Source organism: Camelus dromedarius, chromosome 7 (assembly GCF_036321535.1).
Source record: "Camelus dromedarius isolate mCamDro1 chromosome 7, mCamDro1.pat, whole genome shotgun sequence".
In the NCBI taxonomy this organism is placed as follows: domain Eukaryota; kingdom Metazoa; phylum Chordata; class Mammalia; order Artiodactyla; family Camelidae; genus Camelus; species Camelus dromedarius.
Genome location: NC_087442.1, coordinates 63,132,805 through 63,153,709, shown reverse-complemented (window position 1 = coordinate 63,153,709; position 20,905 = coordinate 63,132,805). Strand labels below are relative to the sequence as shown.

The window sequence follows — 20,905 nt, the reverse complement described above, 5'->3', positions numbered from 1 at the left end:
TCTCCTCTTCTTTTCTTTTCATAAAAAAGGTAGTACACCATATACTTTGTTCTGTTTCTTGAGTTTTCACTGCCTTACAGTAGTCCTTTAAAATTAACCTAATTGTGTAAATGTTATGTATTTCATCACTGTATACAAGTCAAAAAGCAGGACTACAGCATAGAATGCACATCACATGAAAATAAAGTAGCACTGCTCTTTAAGAAGAATGGGCAAGAATACACTAAAATGATTATTTTTAACACCAATATTAAATCTTCTGTCCTGATTCAAAGTTACATGTTCATTATCATCATCATCATCACCATCATCCTTTCTAGCTTCAGCATCATATGTGATACCAAAACATTAAGTAGGTTTAAATTTAAAGGGCCAATTCTTCATCCTACTGTTGTTTCAACAGATTGCATTCCTGGAGCTATTTGATGTTGGCCATCTTTAAGCTATTCTGGAATTTTACACACTAGTATCTTCTCTCTCAAGAAGATAACATTTCATATAATTCAGGAGTATAAATAGAATTGATTTGATATCTCTTAAATCTTATATCTTATATCTCAGATAAACAAGTCTCCTTGTACGAATGTAGATGTCAACCTCTAGATTTTTAGAATAATGTATCTTACATGTTTCCCAGATGCTGCTACCATAGTGACAGACTAACCAGTAACATTCCAGATTGTTATGTTGTTAAGAGCTATTTCCATTATTTCTTAAAGAAGAAAAATGATTTTTTAAAAAATGAATTACTAAAATGAAATATTTCTGAAGTCATTTCCCCTTTTTCTATGTGTCTATGATGCTATGTCAGCTAAACACAAGATCTAAACTAAATCAGTATCCTACTGACATTTCTCAGGTGCAGTCTCTGTTGTTTTCTTCATCCTTACATTAATCTTTTAATTAATTAATTAATTAGTAAACAGGACATTTAGCTATCGTGAAAACTAATATCTTCACAATCAACCAAAAATCAATCCATAGAGGTTGAATGGATTCAGTCATTAAAATATCCAGAAAAAAAATGAGAAATACTTCTTTTTAGATTATGTTTATTTTTGAAGCAAAGATTACCAAATGAAGAAACTAATCATATATCTAAAGTTCTTTCACTTTTTGCAAACAGATTATAAGATCACAATGATTTGCTTTCTATATAAATAGCTATAGGTAATGAGTGCCTTATATATATTAGCTCACTTAAGTCTTAAAATAACCCTGAGAATGAGAAATTATTATCCTTGCCTTGCGGATGAGGAAATTGCATCCTAGAAGAGTTAAATAACTTGTCTACAACCACACAATTAGGAAAGTTGTGGCAGAATTGGACTTGTAACCAGATCTATGAACTCCAAATACTGTGCTCACTCATTTATGAGTGAAGGCAAAGATAGTTCCTAGATATTAGTCTTCAGAAAATAGAGCCAGACAAAATTAATTTGAATCATAACAGGAAGTAGTGAAGTTAGCTGTAGAGAATGCTATTTTAGCAATGAGAATGGGGTGTGGAAAGGAACACCCAGGGAGTTGCTACTATGATATTGCTAAGGTTCCAGTTCTTAAATTGAATGGTGGGTTAACTGGTACTCATTTATTCTTATGTATGCATTATACATATAATATGTTTTCAGTATGTATTAAAATATTACATAATAAAAATATTTTAAAATGAATTTTAAAACAAATTAATTATTGAGGGATGTTGTGAAGTGTTTTAAAAAATAAAAACAGATATTTTCACCTGGGTAACCTCAGTGTAATTAATGAGTGGGTTCCATGAAACCCTCAAAGGCACACACAAAAGTCCTAAACCGAATATTTATCTATTGTAACTGTTTCTTTGCTGTTTCTGTGTCAGAACTCAAATGACTCCACTGGGTATTAGAGAAAATCTGTTTCTAAAATAAGATTAGAAAAAAATCCCAAGAGGATTAATTCTTCCAGGAAGGTCATTTCAATTCAAGTGGACAGTTTTAAATTTGTATTTCAGTATTTGTGAAGCCAACAGGCACCTTTCTTTCATATTAAGATATAGGTTGAGTTTTTAGAGTAAGTCATTGTAACATCATAGCATTGAAGCCCAAACATGTTCATTTTCTCAAAAGAGTGGCTTCTTTCTGTTAGTGATAGAACATATGTTCTATCAAAATGCCCTTAATGAAAGCAGGCTTTCACAATTTTTTTTCAGGACTTTCCCATTCTCACAGGTATGTGATTGGATCTTTTGTTCATTTATTTTTGTTGTAAAAGCAATCATGCCTATGGTCATAAAAACTCAGCCCGCAATCTCACTTTTCAGAGATAACCATTGTCTTTTACCATTTGTGTTTAGTTCCTTTTACTACTTCTATAACTCTAGATGACATTTCTATAATACTGTTTCTTCATTTTACATGAAATTATTAAATTTTTATTTTTATGAAAATTGCATTTATATAACCATAAAAAGTCAAATAGCATTACAAAGTTTATAATGAAGAGTACGGGACTCTGAGGATCCTGTCTCTCTTAGTCTCTCAAGCCCAGTCTCCAGAGGCAGCTTCTTTCAACTCTTTTCTCTTTCTTTAGCTATTTATATTCATAATTCTAAGTAATATGCTTATACTGCTGCTTTTATTATTCCATTTTAGATGTTTGTATATCAGCTTCTTACTCTGACAAATTTGGATTTGGCTCCTTAGCTTCCCCACATTCTTTTCTACCCCACCTTAACAATTTTTAGCCAAATTATTTGATCATTATTTCATGTTGTTATTACTATGTAAATATTGTTCATAACTAAGCCACATAGTGTTGTTTAGCTTTCTGTTTACTTGTTACTAATTATTTCATGAACTCTTCAACAGGACTGTAGAAGTTCTTACCTTATGGACACATATATCAGATAAACTATTAGTTCTGATTTTTACTCAGAGACATCTCTCTTGAAGTCCAGGTCCTCTTGCTTCTGTATAGGTAAATCACTCTCCAGATTTTCTGCATGATGGCAATCTAGAATTTTACCAAGTATTTTCCTAGGTTTTCCCTTTACCTCTCCCTTTGTGTTGAACTGCTTGTTTCCTGGAACCTATATCTTCCCATTTCTTGGGTGTTTTTTTTTGTTTGTTTGTTTTTTTGTCAGTCTGTTATTTGATAGCTTCCTAAGAAAGAGTTTATGAGAACAATATTTTTGAAATCTTGCAAATCTAAAAGCATCTTTAATTTGCCCTTCTTAACAGTTTGCCTTGGAATCCAGGGAGGCTGGAAATCATTCTCCTCTACATTTTTTTTATGACATTGGTCTCTTGTCTTCCAGCTTCCAGTGTTGCCATTGAGAAGCCCAGGGCTGTTCTGATTCCTGAATCTGTTTTGTTTTCTCTATAGGAGCTTTTAGAAAACGTATTATTTATTCATTCACAAATATTTCTTGAGCAGCTATTACTGTGGAAGGTTCTGTTTTAGAGGCTAGAGATTGTAGCATTGAAAAAAGAAAGGCATATATCCCTGCCTTTGTAGAGCTTACATTCTAGTGGTGGGTGGGCCACAAATAATAAGCAAGATAAGTGTAAAGTACACAATATATTAGGTAGTGATAAGTACTCAAGTAGAGAAGGAGAATATGCAGTGTAAGGGGTAGAAATTTGGATTAGAAATGCCTTACTTAGAAGGGAGCTTTAAGTGAAGACTTAAAGAAAGTGAGGGCGCAAGCCATGCCAGTATCCAAGGGATGACCGTTCTGGGCAGAAAGAACACTATAAAGTACACAGGCCCTAAGACAGGAGTGTCTGTCTTGTTTAAGGAACAATTAGGGAGCTGGTGTGGCTGGAGCAAAGTATACAAGGTGAAAGGTAGGTGGCAGTGATCTCTGAGCAGTAAGATGGAGCCAGAACTTGTAAGAACTTGGCTTTTTATTCTAAAGTAGATGAGATGCTATTGGACTGTTGTGAGCAGAAATGTGACTGCTCTCACCTTTGGCAGCTGAGTAAAGAAGCACCTGAGAGCAGAGATAAGGCAAGCACTTAGAATGCTATTACAGTAATCCAGGTGAGTTTTAATGGTGGCTTGGACTAGAGTGGTGGTAGTGGAGGTGTGAGAAGTGGTCAAATTCTGGGCATGATTTAAAGGTAGAGTTAATAGTATTTCTTGACTTACTGGATGTGGAATGTGAAATAGAGGAATCAAGAATGACTCCAGGATTTTTGACCTGCAAAAATGGAGAAACCGAGTTGCCCTTCAATGAAATGAAGTGGGGAAGCCTATGGGAGGAACAGGTTGGAGGGTATATATCAATAGCTCAGTTTTGTTCATATTAAATTTGAGATACCAAGTAGAGATATCAAATAGTCTAGGGAGAAGTCCCAGCTAAGAAAGAAATTTAAGAGTCGTCAGTATACTGATGGTCATATGCCAGTCACATTTCTGGATGAGATCACTCTTTTGTGAGTAGATAAAAAAATCCAAGAACTGAGCCTTGAGGCACTTCGACAGTTAGAGGTTGAAGAGATGAAAAGGAATCAGTATAAAAGAGAAAAGAAGCAGGCAGAAAGTGAAGAGGAAAACTAGGTAAGTGTCATGTGTTCCTGAAAATCAGGTGAAGAAGTGTTTCAAGGAGAAGGGAGTTTTATCATCTGTGTCAAATCCTGCTGATAGGTGAAGGAAGATGAGGCCTGAGAAATGACCATGGAGTTGGCATCATGCAGATTATCAGAGACTTTGGGTAGAACAGTTTTGATGGCATGATGGGGATAAAAAAAATGATTAGAATGGGTTTAAGAGAGAATGGGCAGAGAGAAATTTGGAGGTAGCTGGAGTGTTACTGTCAAGGGAAAAAGAAAAACAGAGCAATAGCTGGAGAACTAAAGAGAAGGTTGGTTTTATACACACACACACACACACACACACACACACACACACACACACACACACACAGCAAGAGTGAGAGAGCATACTTGCATTTTAATGAAAAATTATCCAGGGGAGAGAAAATTTGATGATTTGTGAGAGAAAGGGGGGAATTACTGGAGCAATCTCCCTGAGTAGGCAAGAGGGAATGAAATCTAATGTACAAGAGGAGAAGTTTGCTTTTGCTAGGAGAGTTCATCAAAAGTAAAGGGAGAAGGTAGAACATGGGTCTCATGATGCAAGTAGGAAGGTATCATGATAGTAGGAGATCTCTTTTAATTGATTCCAAACTCTTCCCAGCAACAAAAAGCAAAATTGTTAGCTGAAAGTGAGGATGTTGGAGTTTAATGAGAGCGAAGGTATAAAGGTGTCACTATGAGAGAGAATGAATCATGAAAATAAGGCATGAGTAATGTAGCATTAAGAGCCCACCTGGGCTCATTAATTTAAGGTGAAAGCAGTCAGCATGGTTTTTCAGCAGTCTTATTGGTGGGTCTTGGGTACAAAGAGTGAGCTTAGTGTTGCATTTCACCAGGATTGTGGTTTTCTCAAGCAAGGACAAAGAAGAGGGGCAAGAGAGTTGAGAATACAAAATCTCTTTATGCCCAGAGTTCTGTAATTTCTCAATGATTGCCTTGGTGGAGTACTTTCATTTGCTATGATGAGCAATCTCTGGGTTCTTTCAAAGTAGGGTGTCCTGCTCTTTAGTCCTGGGAAATTCTCTTATATTATTTCTTTCATATTTATCCCCTTCACTCTCTCTGTTATCACTTTCTGAAACTCCTACTAGTTGGATTTTAGACCTCTAATTTTCTTATCTTTTCTCCTGCATTTCCTTCTAAGCCTTGTTTTATTCTACTTTGTGGGAAATTTCCTGAAGGTTAGCGTCCAACTCTTCTACTGACTTTTTAATTTTCATTATTTATTTTACTTTCCAAAAGCTTGTTCTTGGTTATTGAATATTACTTTATTATAGCCTTCTGGTTTTGCCTCATGTACACAATCAACACTGTTTATCTCTAGGAATATACATTATATGAGCCTAAAATTCTTTTTTCCTTCACTCTCTATACTGACTCTGCTTTCTCTAAGTTCCTTATTTACTTTGGATTCCACTTTAAATGTTAAAAGTTTCCTTCCAGTGTCTGGTCATTCTTGATTTTCTGTGTGCATGTGTCTGTATATTTATAGGCAGAGTTTGTTGATTAATGGTCTCCTCTAAGGGTGATTTATTGACTTAGAGGGTATCCAATGTATTGATCCATTTCCTAAGAGGGTATTCTCACAATATCCCATCTGGGAATATGTGTCTACCCTCCAACGTTCTGGAAGCCAAGAAGAAAGGAAATGGGGGCAGGAAGGTTAACTAAATCCTCATATATCAGTATGGCACCTCACCCCTGATGTCAGCTGTTCCTGTGTCTACAAACCTAGAACCTCTGTGGTTCAAAATCTCTAGATAGGACTTCTGGTTTCCATTTCTGCATGTAAGGAGCTTAGAAGTCTATCCTAACAAGTGAAAAGCTGAACACACTGAAAAATCATGCTTCTTGGGTCCATAAGAGAGGAGAGGACGCAGGGCAAGTAGCTGCCCCCCAAGATTGGAGAGACAGATGAATACAGGAAGTCACAGCTTACCAGAACAGAGATTCCTGGGTAGAAACAGCTAGGGGAACCAGTGCTGAGGTGGGAAAACCTGAACTATAATTGACAAATTGCTGGAGGCTCAGTGTGGACAAGTATGAAACTTAAAAACTTGGTTGTTTATATGAGCTAGTTAATTGAGGCTTGACCACTAAATATATATCTATATATAGACTTAGAAATTAAAAATAATTCAGTAGAGCAACAATTCTTTTTTCCTGTCTCTTCCCATACTCCAGCCCTAAAGAAAATGAATATCAAATTGTAAATGCTGCTTCTATGTTCTAAGAATGAAGGAGCTTTGCATAATAGCAAAGCTTCATGACTTGACCAAGAACTGTATTCAGTTAAATATTTTTATGGGAATTTTCCAGATGCTTTAGGCAACTGGATGGGGAAGGGGAAGATGCTAGTTTCTATTTCTAAGATTTTACTAAATGTTTTTTCAAAAAGTCTCTGTTTTTTTTTTTTTCCTTGTTTGGAAAAAGGGTTATTTAATCTTTTGAAACCACTTTATCACTGACTAATTTTAATTAATGTTTTTGCAATTGTGCTAATATCTTTTAAAGATTACAAGGGTGAAATTGCAAAACTGAAAATATTCTACTTACCATTAGAAAGTTCCACTGTAGATATTATATATCGCTATCTTTTGAATTCTTTGACAATCTGTAAATATCTTAACAGATTATAACTGATCATTATTCTAATATCTTATGCAGAGTTTTACCATCATTTAAATATTAAAATAAGGACAAATTATAGAATGTATCAAGCTACAGAATTGCAACGTGGTCTACAAGAACTATGGTTAATGGCTACAATATCTTTCTTTAGTTCAAGGTAAGATTTTTAAAAATTTTTATAAGGAAATCCAGTTTTTAAATTTATAGTTATAAGAACACCCTAATGAGGGTCAGAAATTGTTAAGGTTATTTTCATATATTTGTTAGGCAAAAAAAAAAAGTAAAAAATCCTGCTTTAAGCCCAATAAAATTGTGATGCATTGTCCTGTAGGTGTGTTCCCTTTTAGGAACCAAAATTCTAAGAAAAAAGAATGTTATATAACATCTTGTTCTTTATTCTTATTTGCCCTCTCATTTATTAAAAAAAAAACAATTCTTAAGTTTTATAAGTCTACATTCTAGTTTATCATTACTAATATTTAATTAGTAACGAGGTAAATTTTTGATACACTTATTTTTCCATGTCAGTGCTTCTATGATGGTAAACATTTGGGATCATTGTAGAATCTCATTGGGTGAGATGTGGAATGTGAACAAATCGCTTAATACGAAATCATGACATCACTAGGCTCATTCAAAAATCCAAGTAAAATGTATTTTTTTCACTTTCTTGACAAACTTAACAGTGGTAGCTGAAACAAATAGGAGTTTATTTTTCTGATATAAGAAGTCTGGGGGTGCGCAATTATTGTAGTGGTTCAGTGGCTTAGCAACATTAGGGCAAGTATCCCTGCAATTCTCTCAGTCTTTGTGCATAGACAAAATGACTGTGGCTGGAATCATGTTCGGGAAGAAAGGGTGATAGCTGAAGGGCATATACACCACCTCTTGTGCTTTATTTTTTATTTCTTTCTTTTCTCATTGTGGTATAATTTACATGTAGGAAAATGAACGTATTTTAAACATACCAATCAATGAATGTTGACAAATGTATTCACAAATGTAATCAGCACATAAATCTACATGTAAGATTTTCATCACCCCTTAATGTTCTCTTGTCGTCCTCAGCCAGTAACTTCACCCACCCCAGAGACAACTGTAGTTCTGCTTTCTATCAGAAAAGCTTAGTTTTTCCTATTTGAATTTCATAAAAATGAAACCACTCAAAATATACACTTGTCTGGATATTTTACTCAGCATATTTTTGTGATTCTTTCATGATATATATCAAGGGATTGCACTTTTTTATTGCTGAGTTGTATTCCACTGTCTATTCCTTTTTTGTCAGGATACCAAAAGCTTTCCCATAAACTGTCCTAATTAATTTCTACTTGGATCTCATGATCATAGCTGGTCAGCTGTCCACTTCTTGCTATGAGGGATGCTAAGAAAGTATTTGTCTTTATAGCATCTATCATGGGAAGTTACAAAGGAGAATCAGGTTAGGAATGGCTTTTGAGTAGCCAAACAACATTCGCTAAGTTGAATTTTGGTTTTAAGCTTTGTGATGAAACCTAGGTTTCATTCTTTTTATTATTAAAATTTTCTGGTTATGTTATTTACATATTACCATTTAAATGTACCATGCATATTCCAAGGTAAATATAGGTTTACTTTGGAAAGGAACCAGTGGAAAAACTTGTTTTCAGATTGAAGTGTAGTTGATTTATAATGTTCTGTTAGTTTCTGGCGTATGGCAAAGTGATTCTTTTCATATATATATATATATATATGTATTCTTTTTCATATTATTTTCCATTATAGTTTATTACAAGGTATTGAATGTAGTTCCCTGTGCTATACAGTAGGACTTGTTTATCTATTTTACATATAGTAGTTTGTATCTGCTAATCCCAGTTTATCCCTCTCTTCCCTTCCCCTTTGATAACCATAAATTTGTTTTCTATGTTATGAGTCTGTTTCTGTTTTGTAAATAAGTTTATTTGTATCATATTTTAGATTTGACATATAAGTGATTTAATATGGTATTTATCTTTCTCTGTCTGACTTACTTCACTTAGTATGATAAGCTCTCATTCCATTCATGTTGCTGCAAAGGCATTATTTCATTTTTAATGGCTGAGTAGTATTCGTGTGTGTGTTTGTGTGTGTGTGTGTGTGTGTATGCCACATCTTTATTCATTTATCTATTGATAGATATTTAGGTTGTTTCCATGTTTTGACTATTGTAAATAATGCTGCTAGGAACATTGGGGTGCATGTATATTTTCAAATAGTGTTTGGGGTTTTTGTGGATTTATACCCAGGAGTGCAATTGCTGGGTCATATGGTAGTTCTATTTTTAATTTTTTGAGAAACCTCCATACTGTTTTCCACAGTGGCTCTACCAATTTACATTCCTACCAACACTATAGGAGGATTCCCTTTTTGCCACATCCTCCCTAAGCCTTTTTTAAAGTGAGTCCCTAGGTTAGACTATGCAGGATTGAATTTCATTGATATGCAAATCCACATTCCCTATTGTAGAAGAATGTAAAATTAATCAGATGTACATACCAGAAATAAGGACAAATTTTGTGGAATCATTACTTATAACAATATATAGATTATAACGTGCTTAAAATACATTTATACAAATGAGTAGTGTATCTTATATTACTAGCTTTTTTTTAGGGCTATTCAGGTAATGGGAATCCTTATAAGTAAAATGAAAATCAAATATTGATTGGCAACATGCTCAACCATAGACTTTACAACCAATGAATAGCATGCTTTAAAAATACTACTTTTATATATAAGGGCTGGGAACTGGAAGTGTTTGATGGTGATCTCCTCTAACAGCCCAAATACATGTCTTTTGAGTTATAAAATGTATTGTATGAAAAGTACACAATCGATAAATGCTGGAGAGGGTGTGGAGAAAGGGGAACTCTCCTACACTGTTGGTGGGAATATAGTTTGATGCGACCATTATGGAAAACAGTATGGAGATTCCTCAAAAAACTAAAAATAGACTTACCATATGATCCAGCAATCCCACTCCTGGGCATATATCCAGAGAGAACTCTAATTTGAAAAGATACATGCACCCCCATGTTCATAGCAGCACTAATTATAATAGCCAAGAAATGGAAGCAACCTAAATGTCCATTGACAGATGACTGGATAAAGAAGCTGTGGTATATTTATACAATGGAATACTACTCAGCAATAAAAAAGAATAAAATAATGCCATTTGCAGCAATGTGGATGGATCTGTAGATCGTCATTCTAAGTGAAGTAAGCCAGAAGGAGAAAGAAAAATACTATATGACATCATTCATATGTGGAATCTAAAAAAAGAAAAAAGAAGACACTAATTAACTTATCTACAAATCCACATTCCCCATTGTATTAGAATGCAAAATAAATCAGATGTACATATGAGAAATGGTGTAAACATAGTAAACAATCTTTTGGTTACTTCGGGGAAAGGGAGCGGGAAGGGATAAATTGGGAGTTCGAGATTTGCAAATATTAACTAGTATATATAAAATAGATAAACAACAAGTTTATTTTGTATAGCACAGGAACTATATTCAATATCTTGTAGTAACCTGTAATGAAAAAGAATATGAAAACAAATATATGTATGTATATGTATGACTGTAACATTATGCTGTACACCAGAAATTGACACATTGTAAACTGATTATACTTCAATTTTAAAAAATGTATTCTATGAACACCTTTATTAGTTTTTCACTTGTAAGGACACATGTTTTCCCAACCTGGTATGTTTGAAATGGTGTCTGAGCATAATTTTAATTTACATTTGTCTTATTATGAGGTAGGTCTAGCATTTTTTCATAAATTTCCACATGTAAATTTTCAGGATATAGCACTAGCCTTTTCCCAGACCTGCACCGCTGTCACATGGACTGCTTGTTAAATGTACAGAGTCCTGGGTCCCCCCAGTCCTGCTCAGACTTTCTGACCTAGGAAATTTACATTTCTAATAATTGCTCCATGTAATTCATATGCACATTAAAGTTTGAGAACCAATGCCATGGACAATATGAAATCAAGAGGTCAAAAATGTAATCTGGATATTAACAAAATATCAAGTTTTTTAGTAGTTAAAACTATAGACATGTTTAAGATAAAAGGTAAATCACTCCTGTAAAGGAAAATAAGCAAACTTTACAATTCTACATCATAATCATACCTATAGACTTGGAGATTCTATGGTACTATATTGAATCTCAGTTTATTTTGTCAATCTAGATGTCAGGTTCAATTCTTTCTAATACATTAGCTCTTTCAAACCTTTAGGTAACTTTTAGTAAATCTGCTGCAGAGTTCCAAATAGTATACTATTCATTAGGTTAGAAAAAGAAGTTTGTGATGATTTTTGGTTGATAACTTATTCCAAGAGACTCTAGTAAAATTTTATAGACTGCTGTATATATACACACACACACACACACACACACACACACACACACACACACAGGTATATAAACACATTCATAATTACCTTACATACCCTCACAATGGTGAGTTCTATTCCTGGTTTCTTGGGTGAATAGAAATTAATGTGAGCATATATATATTCTGAAGATACAGAAAGTGCTCAAATATTTTATATTATTTTGCCCATTTTTTTAAGTGGCATACAGTTTACATAAGATCTATTTGTTAGGTGCCTCGAAGATGCAAAGAAAGGTTTACCTTTGGCAAACAGAGGTTTTGTACAAGGACATACTGGGATGTAGGTAGCCCAGGACATTATCTTCTGACTCATAGAGTTACTCTGAGTGCTTCCAAGACTGGGAAGTCTATCAGGGCAGTTATTATGTAAAATTGGAATCATGCCTAAATTCTCCTAGTTCACAAGGCATCTTATTTTCCAAAAGGGAGACAGTGTAATTAGGTCCATATATCCCTGTCCAAAATGAGTGCCTAGGGGTGGTAGAGTGCTTGCTGAGCATGCACAAGTTCCCAGGTTCAGTCTCCAGAACCTCCATTAAAAAAAAATGAGTGCCGAGGTTGAGTAGAAATTTATGTCCACCAACTCACAAGAGGTCAGGTTCTTTTGTGCCCAGTCTTTACAGATGTCTAAACATTTGTAGCCCGGGGTAAACAAGGCTGGTTTCATTCAAATCCAGCACAAGTCATAGCAACTCAGGGCAGTTTTCTTTAAGAAAGGCATTGTAAGTGTAGTGGATATTTTACATTTCACAGACTCTTCACTGAAACAGGAGTGACACTGGAAGATTAATTATTTGAAATTTCCTTTCACATTTAAACTTAACTTTAAAAACTACATGGACCCTTGATATAGCTCTTTTGAAAACTCATTTTGATTATATTCTATGACTGCTTGGTATCTCAGATTACAAACATATAATTCCATCTTGATAATAGTAACACCTTAGATTTCTCTAATGCTTCATCAGGTTCGTTAGGCCACTTTAAATGAATATTAGTTTCATAAGTCATAAATAATCTTTTGAAACCTAAAAATTTAACCAAAAAGTCCCAAGTTTTATTTAATACATTCTGTAAGCATTTATTTATTTCTTTCAAACTCAAATGCTGATTTTGTTTGGAGTTGCAGCTTAACGAAATGGAGTGAGACTTAAATCAGGGGGTCTGGGATTAGGTCTGGGTAAGACTTTGACTGACCAAGGATGGAAAGTTGGGCAAATCACTTAACCTCTTAAGTTTTCAATTTTTTAATCTATAAAATGTGAAAGATACATCACTATGCTTCCTCCTATTTTCTTTATATACTTTCACCTCTATTAATAAGTTAAAAATAATTATTTTTTGGTTTTAGGATTTAATGTCTCCTTTTTCTTCAACTTAATCCTAATTAGAAAGGGCAGTAGTCACATTTGCAAAATAAACTCAATTGTATGTCCCATAAATATTTGTCTTGTGAAGACTCTGACATTGTATATGGATTTCAATCATTGTGTAAATGCGATTTAGCAATCGCTGCATGGGCACCTGTCTGACTAGAATGGGGAGTTGGGAAGTGGGAGGAGTTGAGTTAGAAATACATAGTAAAACTGGGGCAAATTTTGGAGGGCCTTGAATGACAGATTTAGGAATCTGAAGTTCATTTTATTGAGCAGTAGGAAGTCATTTTATAATGGGATGACAGTGAAAGTTGCATTTCAGAAAGCTAATCTGACAATTATGAGGTCTAGAAAGTAATGGAGAGGAATGAAACCCACATACCAGCTTGGAGTCTTCTGAAATTTTCAAAATATAAGATAATCTGCCATGTTAGCAGTGGAAAAAGAAAAGCTGGGAAGGACTCAAAAGACCCTGGGAAGGAAAGCACAACCAGACATGTGCCTGATGGATATGATGGATGAGGTAGAGAAGAACTTAGGTCTCCATGGTTTTAAGTTGAGGAGACTTGAAGAAGGTCATTAACTGAAAGAGAGAAGTTTGGAAGTGTTACTACTGGATAGAAGATCTTGAGCATAGTTTTAGGTATTTTGCACGGCAAGTGATAGTAGAAAACACTCAGTGGAAATGGCAGCTGGCAGTGTCTTCTAATTAGGGAAGCAAAGCCATGAAGATGGACAAAATCGTGAAACAACTGAGTAGGTAATTGTCTGGTTTAGCAAAAAAAAAAAAAAAAAAAAAAGTCATAGAAGAAATAATTTTGGTCCAGGTCATAATAAAATAACATTTTTATTACCATTGGATTGTACGTCTGGGTACTCAATGTATTATTCTAGGCTTGGAAAATTTGAAGGAAGCAATCAGTAAAATCCTTGGTATTTCTGTTTCACAATAACTGCTTTTGAAAAATGAGAAAGATATATACTTGTTTGTAAACAGTTACTGATGAGACATTGAGGGACTCTGATTCATTTTAAAAATAACTCATTTTTAATGATTTGTATAACAAAATACAGAATTCACCAGTGGGTGAGGTGCCTTAAAGAATTGGATTAAAATTCAAAAGCCTATCTACATTTTAAATATTGTGGATGAGGACATGATTGAGTTGCATATTGATAATTTACTCAGGTAAAAACTCTAGAAAGTCATATGTTAAAAAGAGAAAATAAAACCAGAAGGGAAAAATGTGCCTGCATTTAAATGAAAATGAGGTTAATACATCAATCATGTATTGTCATTAAAATATGTGAGACACAAATAGGAATACCAAGATAATTAAACATGTAGGAAAACCCAAGATAATTGTGCTATGGTGAAACACATAGTTTAAATATTTAATGAAGATCATTTGTTTAACTTAAATGAGTTGTATAGAATTTGTCAAAGATCCAGAGTATGGCCACCAAAATCACCAAATGTGTTTTAAATAGACCATATAAGAAAGGGCTAAAGGAAAGTTATTTAATCCACAAGAAAAGAGGCTAAAGACAAATTATAATATCCCTGCTCCTGAATTTAAGAGAGATAGTTTGTCCCAGACAATATAGGAGAGAAGAACCATCTTTTTCCCCCAATAGTATCTAGGGAATTGCCTCAATTGCTGCTTCAACTGTAGTGAAGTCAAGGTCTAGTAATATATATTGGCCACCAAAATGAAATGGCTAAAAGGTTGTATCTAATTTGTGAATGATAAAATAACATGGAAATGGTAATCACAATATACTGGGGGGGGGGAGGGATGGAGAAAGCTTCTCAAAATGCAATTTGGCTACAGTTACAGCAATCTCTTGTTTGCTGATCATAATATATACTCTTCATAGGCTTGCTTGCTATCTTGCCAATAAAGAACTAGAACTATTTAAATGGAAAATATAAAAAGTACCTTTAGAAATATTTAATTCCTTTAGAGAGACAAGTGTAGTGCAGTGTTCTCACTGTTAACAAGGCAAGTCAACACTAAAAGACGTGTAGCTTAATTATGAGTTTTACAGGTGTTATAAACAGACAATCACCAGAATGTAACTCCAATCAGGGATGACAAATAGGTATCATTCCTTTTTCAGTTCTGGTCCATTGGAAATGACTTCCAGGAACTCTTTGTTGAGAATGATACTGAGGCAGTGTTAGCACTCAGTAGGAAAGAGTTAATGACTGATTTACAATGACTTCCCTGGAAGCCTCCAATGACCTTCACTTTGCCAAACCCAGTGGTCATTTCTCAGTCCTCATCTTACTTAACCTATTAGCAGCAGTTGCCATAGTTCATCACTCTCTTCTCCTTCACTTTCTTCACTTGGCTGCTGGTTCCTCTTACCCAGCTACCTACTGTTCTCAGTCTCATTTGCTGATTCCTCTCATCTTTCCTCCCTCTTCAAGTTAGGGTGCTCCAAGATTCAGTCATTTTATTACTTCTCTATCTAAACTTGCTCCCTAGAGCAGCATGATCCAATGGAAAAATAAGATGAGCTATGAATGCAAACCACATATGTAATCTGAAATTTTATAATAGCTACATTTAAAAAAATAAAAAGTGGTGACATTCATATCTATATTATTTAATCCAATACACCCCAAATTAATATTTCAACCTGTAATCAATATAAATATATTACTTTAAAAATTGATATGAGATATTAAGTTATTTAATTTTCTCTTTCTTTCAGGAGCATTTTGTTGTTGCTCAAAATTTAATAATTTTTACTGACAGAAAATCAGCACTTTTAGAAAGTCTCCCGTATAACTCTGCTCAGCTGTTGAATCTTGGTTTTTGTAGCCATATCAACATATTTCTCTCCAATACAGGTAATCATCTTACCCATGATAATGGATCAGTCTTAACCTCCAATTTCAATACTTGGCCTTGACTTAGGAAGCTCTGCAGGACCATTTTTAATTTAGAAAAAGTGGCTTTGTGTAAAGGAGATACAGTGGTAACTATGCACGTTACTTCTCTATGGTGGACACTCATCATTAATATTAATAAGATATTTTAAGTTCTTTCATTTTAATACAAAGTCTTCAGAATCCAGTATGTTACACTTACAGCATATTTTAGTTCAGACTAGCCATATTTCACATGCTCAGTAGCCACCTGTGGCTGTTGACTGCTCTGCTGGACAACATGTCCTAGATGATCTCATCTAAGTCCTTAATTTTAAATGCCATCTATATGCAACTACTCTCAGATTTGTATCTCTTCCTTGGACCTCTCTCTTAAACTCCAGACTCAGATATCCAAGGGTCTACTTGACATCACTCCTTGGATACCTAATATGTATCTCTAATTTATCATGTCCAAAACTGTACTCATGGTCTCCTCCAAATTTACTCTTCCCCATCTCAGTTACTGGCAACTCCATCATTTCAGTTGCTCAGGCCAAAAATATTGGAGTTAACCTTGACTCCTCTCTTTATCTCAAACATCAACATTCCATCTACAGTTGTGGCACTATTCCGTATTCAAGATATATCCAGAAAATTATTCACTACTAGTACCATGGTCCAAACTTCTCAGCATCTCATCTGGATTATTGCAGTAGCATCCAGACTGATCCCCCAGAGTCCAGTCTCCTCTTAGCAGCCAGATGTTCTTTAGTAACATAAGCCAGAACATGTTACCCGTCTGCTCAAAATTCTCCAATAGCTCCTGACCTCACTCAGTGTAAAAACTTAAGTCCTTATTACCTCAGAACTCTATAGGATCTGGCCTCTTGTTACTTCTCTGACCTCGTTTCCTACTGTTACCCTCCTTGCTCACTCTACTCTAGCCACCGTTGCCTCCTGCTTTTCCTTTAACATGACGGTCATGATCTAGTTTCAGGACTTTTAGACTTGCTATACCCTCACTTATCTCCATGGCTCACTCTCTCATCTTTTTCAATCCTTTGCTCAAGTATCTTCTAAGGGAATGACTTGAATGAGTGAAAGAATGAATGAATGTTATGACATGAATAGTTGCTATAAGGAGGCAACAGAGCACTAGTGCCACATGCTTGCCCTTCTAATAGTCAACACACAACTTTCAGCATTTATTTAATACCTATTATACATAAAAGACGTGTATGATTGGCTGGTCTTAGTGAAGGGAAACACTGAAATAATCTTTTTGCTTTAGGAGGTTCTCGAACATTTTCAGCACACACTGGAACAAATAGGTGGATTCTTTAGTAACTGAAAAAGCATTATCTATTAATAAACAGGATTATCTTTCAGATATCCTAGGGCTTCTTCCTCCCAGGCAATCAGAATCTACAAACACAGTCCCTCAGTCCTAGCAGTGTTTAAATCACTGCAGTATTACAACACTTGGTTCTAGTCCAAGTTTTACTCTTAGCTTAGTGGGTGGCTGAATAAATCATCTCTTCTTTTATTGTCTCAATTCTTTCATTCCCATGATAAAATGTTTAATCTCATCCACTTCTCAATTCAGGTTAAGAAAATAGGACAATATATACTTGGGTGATACAAGCTGGCACAATTATGTATGCATTTTGGTGATACAAGCTGGCACAATTATCTAAAAAAGATCTAAAAATTCTTAGATCTAAATTCTTTTTTAGATCTAAGAATTTCTAAATCAGGGCTATTTAAAACTAGTCTTGGGTTTGTGGTTGACTTAAGATCTTTAGTTTTTTCCTTTTTCTTTTTTCAATCGCAATTTTCACTTAACACCACTTCTGTGATTGAACTCATTTTGGTTCACACGTGCTAGTTTTTCAGTCGAATCTTACTAAAAAGGAGGAGAGGGAGAGGAAGAAGAAGAGGAAGAAGAAACAAGATCAGCCTGAGTAATCAACCTGATAAATTTAAAAGTGTAGTTCACCCCAGGAATGGATTTGAGGGTAAGATGGTGGGGAGGAAAAAGGGAACAGAGGAAAATAACGGAGAGTCATACTCAATTTATTAAAATGGCTCAGTTCAATCCAACGAGTGTTTATTGGGTGCAAAGCATTGTGCTGGTTATTTTAGTAATGCCAAGGTGAGCAAGACAGTCTTTGCCATTAAGGAATCGGGAGGTATGAGGTGAATTAAGAAGGGCACACGTTATTATCATGCAGAATACATAAAGGAAATACAAGGAGAAACAAAACTGACATAAAGGATGTTTTAATATGCCAGGGGTCGTCACATATATTAACAACCCTTCCAAAATTTCCAGATAAACTCAGGGAGAGTAAGTAACTTGTTCAAGGTCATTCAAGCTCTAAAGTCTGTGCTGGTTTTGTCCTCAACCTAGGTTCCAAAGCCTAGTCTCCTTTCAGGACACTATTGCTAAGGGGAAGCTCCAAGTAGGAGTGGGAGGGGAGTAGTTAAGGCTGAATATTCCCAGTTGCGCTGAAAGGAACAAAGAGATCAGAAAAGCTATTCTGCGCGGCATGAGAAGTGGGCTTTGAAGGAGATTGGGCGGCCCCATGTGGGTAAAAGAGAGGGACATTCACTAAAGGAATGAGGGCTACTGGCTGCTCTCCCAATCCTTCGGGTCGAGGAGTCAATCTAGGCTGAAAAACTGTCGTTCGGTGGGTCCTCTCCGCATCCACCCACCCTGACCCCATCTTTTCGTTTGGTTTTTCAGCGTTCACCAGTTTCACCGTTAGGCTCTATTTTCTTTTTCCTTTGTCACTCGAAACATCTTTATGTTTCAAAAGCGACCACTGAGTCCTTTCGATGGTGGTGGGGAGACGACCGACGCCCCTGGCACACCCACTTTTTCCCACCTCCTCAGCTAGGCCACCACCTAGGGAGTGGTGTTCGTCCCCGGGGAAGGGCGCTCTCCCCCGGCAGTTTTTCGCCTGTGGGAGCCGGGGTCAGAGGCCCTGCGGGAGTCGCCCCCACCGCAGCGTGCGAGGCCGGCGGGGGCGGGGCGGGGCCGCGGGCGCACCTGCCCGGCCCAGCGAGGCTCGCGGCGGCTGCGCGAACGACGTGCCCCAGCCCCACCCCCCACTCCCGTCCTGCCGTGTTTACGTGGAGACGAAGATGGCGGTGGTGGTGACGACGCTGTCCGTGCTGCCGAGGACCGTCAGCCAGTGAGCGCGGAGACTGGTTGCGCCCCGGGCGGGGGAGCGCGGGGCCCGGCCCTGCTCCCTGGGCCGCGGAGCTTGCGGTCCCACCTCCGTCTGAACCGACGTTTCCTTTCTACCTCCGACCCCTTGTCTGTCTTCCCCTAGCCTTCCTCGGAGAAGCTATGGAGGACGAAGAGAGACAGAAGAAGCTGGAGGCCGGCAAAGCAAAGGTAGGAGAGCCGGCAACTGCCAGGCCTGCGGTGGGAGGCGGTGGCGGGGAAGGGTTGAGAGGGGGCCTGGGAAGCGGCGATCAGTCCCGGTGCGCCGCCTGGGAGGGCGGTGCTGCAGGGTCCTCGCCCTCTTCTCTCCTTTTTCCTATTGAAAAACCCTGGTGATACACTACTTAGCGGATACTTCCGTAATGATTGGGTGTTGTGGCTCTTTTCTCCCGAATGCCCAAATAAAAGCCTTCTTTTACTATGTTGCGATAAACTGGTATTTTATAGCGTCTATATCTTCAATCTTTCACCTTTTTTTAGAGAGTTTTCTGGGTAGTGCAGGCATTGTGCTTTTCTGGGTGGGGATTTGGGGCTTTAGTCGTTAGGGGATTTGTACGCTCATCATCAGCTTGGCGTTCTTAGGTGGCACGCTGGCACTCTTGGGTGTGTGATTGGCCTGTGACAGCTGCCTCAGCAGTGGCTTGAGTGTGCCACAAGTGCCAGCTGTGAACTTCGCTTTAGGGGCGTTTTTAGAAGCATGGCTTTGTATGTTGGTGTTTGGAGGTCTTTGTCATGGCATGCTCTTTGTATTGTGTGGAATGTTAATGCAGTCTGTGAGTGGAACTTCTGGGGACCAAAGGTTCCATATTCTAAGCAACGCCTATAGAATTCCTGATTTAAATAATTTCATTGTTATGTATGTCTTGTTGAGTCCCAATTTTGTGTGAGTTTGAAAAAACCTGTTAAGCAAACAATGCAAAATCATACACAGGTATTATTCATTGGGCTACATAAAAAATTTGACCGACCAAATATAAATTAAATAGCCTATCTTTTAAAAATTTCATGCTTGAGCATAATTTCTGGCTGACTTCAAAGTCCCCCTTCCTCCCTGTAATGAAATTACCGTTTATAGATCATATTCTGTTTTATTAGAGATGATTGTTAGCAATCGTACTTGGACCACAATTAAATTACAATACTGTTAACTGTTCTTTCTCTCTCACCTTCCCCTCCCTCCAAATAAGTAAATAAAGAAGACTGGATCTATGATTTTAGTAATCATTGAAGGGCCATACTGCAGAGAAACAGTAGGAGGTGCTTAACACAAGTTTCTTAAATCAGTATAAATATATAAACTAGCTTCATATGCTCTAAGGACAAAGCTTAAGTGCGTGTAGGTTATCAGGTGTATTATTACTTTAGAAGCTACATGTGGAGGTAAAAGGGAATTAAGGCATCTTTAGAAGCCCAAAGTTGCTTACATTTTTGCAATCACAGGGTTTGAGCACGATTTGTGAACCCAAGAAAGTGGAGGTAAAGTTTGCATCTCCTTCCAAAAGCCTTGAAGTTCTAATTAGACATTTTGCTTATCTGTTTATTACCTCAGATTTTTTACTACCTGCCTTCAGAAGTCTTTTTCTTAAATATATGTGAAGCAGTCCAAAAAACAGTTTACTTTGGACATATTTCATAATAGTTAAAAGAATTTATTTAAATTGTTTTGATTAAGCAAAAGGGAATTCTAGTTTCTTTGTGTGTGTATATGTGGTTTTTGTCTTTCAAAATTATGCCTATGGGATAAAAATAATTTTCTTGTAACAGT

The 20,905-nt window shown here is 36.4% G+C and overlaps 1 protein-coding gene across 1 annotated transcript in view; it reads left to right on the top strand.

The window, feature by feature from the left end:
- AKAP9 (A-kinase anchoring protein 9) overlaps positions 1-20,905 on the top strand; it is a 168,580-nt gene that overhangs the window by 9,461 nt on the left and 138,214 nt on the right. Inside the window, exon 2 of the mRNA XM_010978037.3 lies at positions 19,247-19,311. Coding sequence (XP_010976339.3) covers positions 19,247-19,311 — 65 coding nt within the window. The remainder of the gene's footprint in view (positions 1-19,246; positions 19,312-20,905) is intronic.